The sequence below is a fragment of the Mesitornis unicolor genome, unplaced genomic scaffold (assembly GCF_000695765.1).
Source record: "Mesitornis unicolor isolate BGI_N332 unplaced genomic scaffold, ASM69576v1 scaffold1798, whole genome shotgun sequence".
NCBI classification, from domain to species: domain Eukaryota; kingdom Metazoa; phylum Chordata; class Aves; order Mesitornithiformes; family Mesitornithidae; genus Mesitornis; species Mesitornis unicolor.
In genome coordinates, this window is record NW_010202314.1 from 2,049 (window position 1) to 2,647 (window position 599).

At 41.1% G+C, this 599-nt stretch overlaps 1 protein-coding gene across 1 annotated transcript in view; it reads right to left on the minus strand.

The window, feature by feature from the left end:
* Positions 1-432: 432 nt before the first annotated feature.
* SLC35F4 (solute carrier family 35, member F4) overlaps positions 433-599 on the minus strand; it is a gene marked incomplete at its 5' end in the record, with an annotated part of 21,046 nt that continues 20,879 nt past the window's right edge. The window contains one exon of the mRNA XM_010190339.1: positions 433-599. This exon is cut by the window's right edge and continues 96 nt beyond it. Within this exon, the coding sequence (XP_010188641.1) occupies positions 433-599 (167 nt within the window).

Consider the following 599-nt stretch of genomic DNA (forward strand, 5'->3'; position numbering starts at 1 on the left):
AAAATGCCAGGAGAGGTTTGAAATAGCTTTCCAAAACTACTGTCCTGCTGACAGGTCAATTCATTGAAAGTCAAGTCAACATGTTCAACTTCAAGATCCAGCTGGAAATACCCAAGGTTTGTATCCCCGAGAATGGCTCACCTTTTTCCAGCAAAAGGAGATAAATGATGTAGACTTGGTCCATATTTTAAACCCAACAGTTCGGTAAGACACAGACTTCGATGGTTTTTATTACAAAACATTTTATTGTAGTTATTTACACCCGTTCCTTGATAAGCGTATAAATGTAAACATTTATTATAGATGTATTTCTCTTATCTTACAGTTCATCTCCAGTCCAGAGTAAATGTCATTTTTAAGCATACAAGTAGTGAGGAGATTTAAGCTATATTCACAGAATATACATCTGCGTGCAGGTAAAGTCCACCAGCCCTAGGCTAGTGGTATAGACACTGTGCCGTTGGCTCTACTTCTGCTTCTCGTGTGTACGCTGGAGTCTGTGATGTCGTCGGCGTGATCCTCACTTTTCTTCTCTTTCAGGCTGTTGATGAACCGCAGGGTTATTTCATCCCATTCCTCGGGGAGCAGCATCAGCAGGA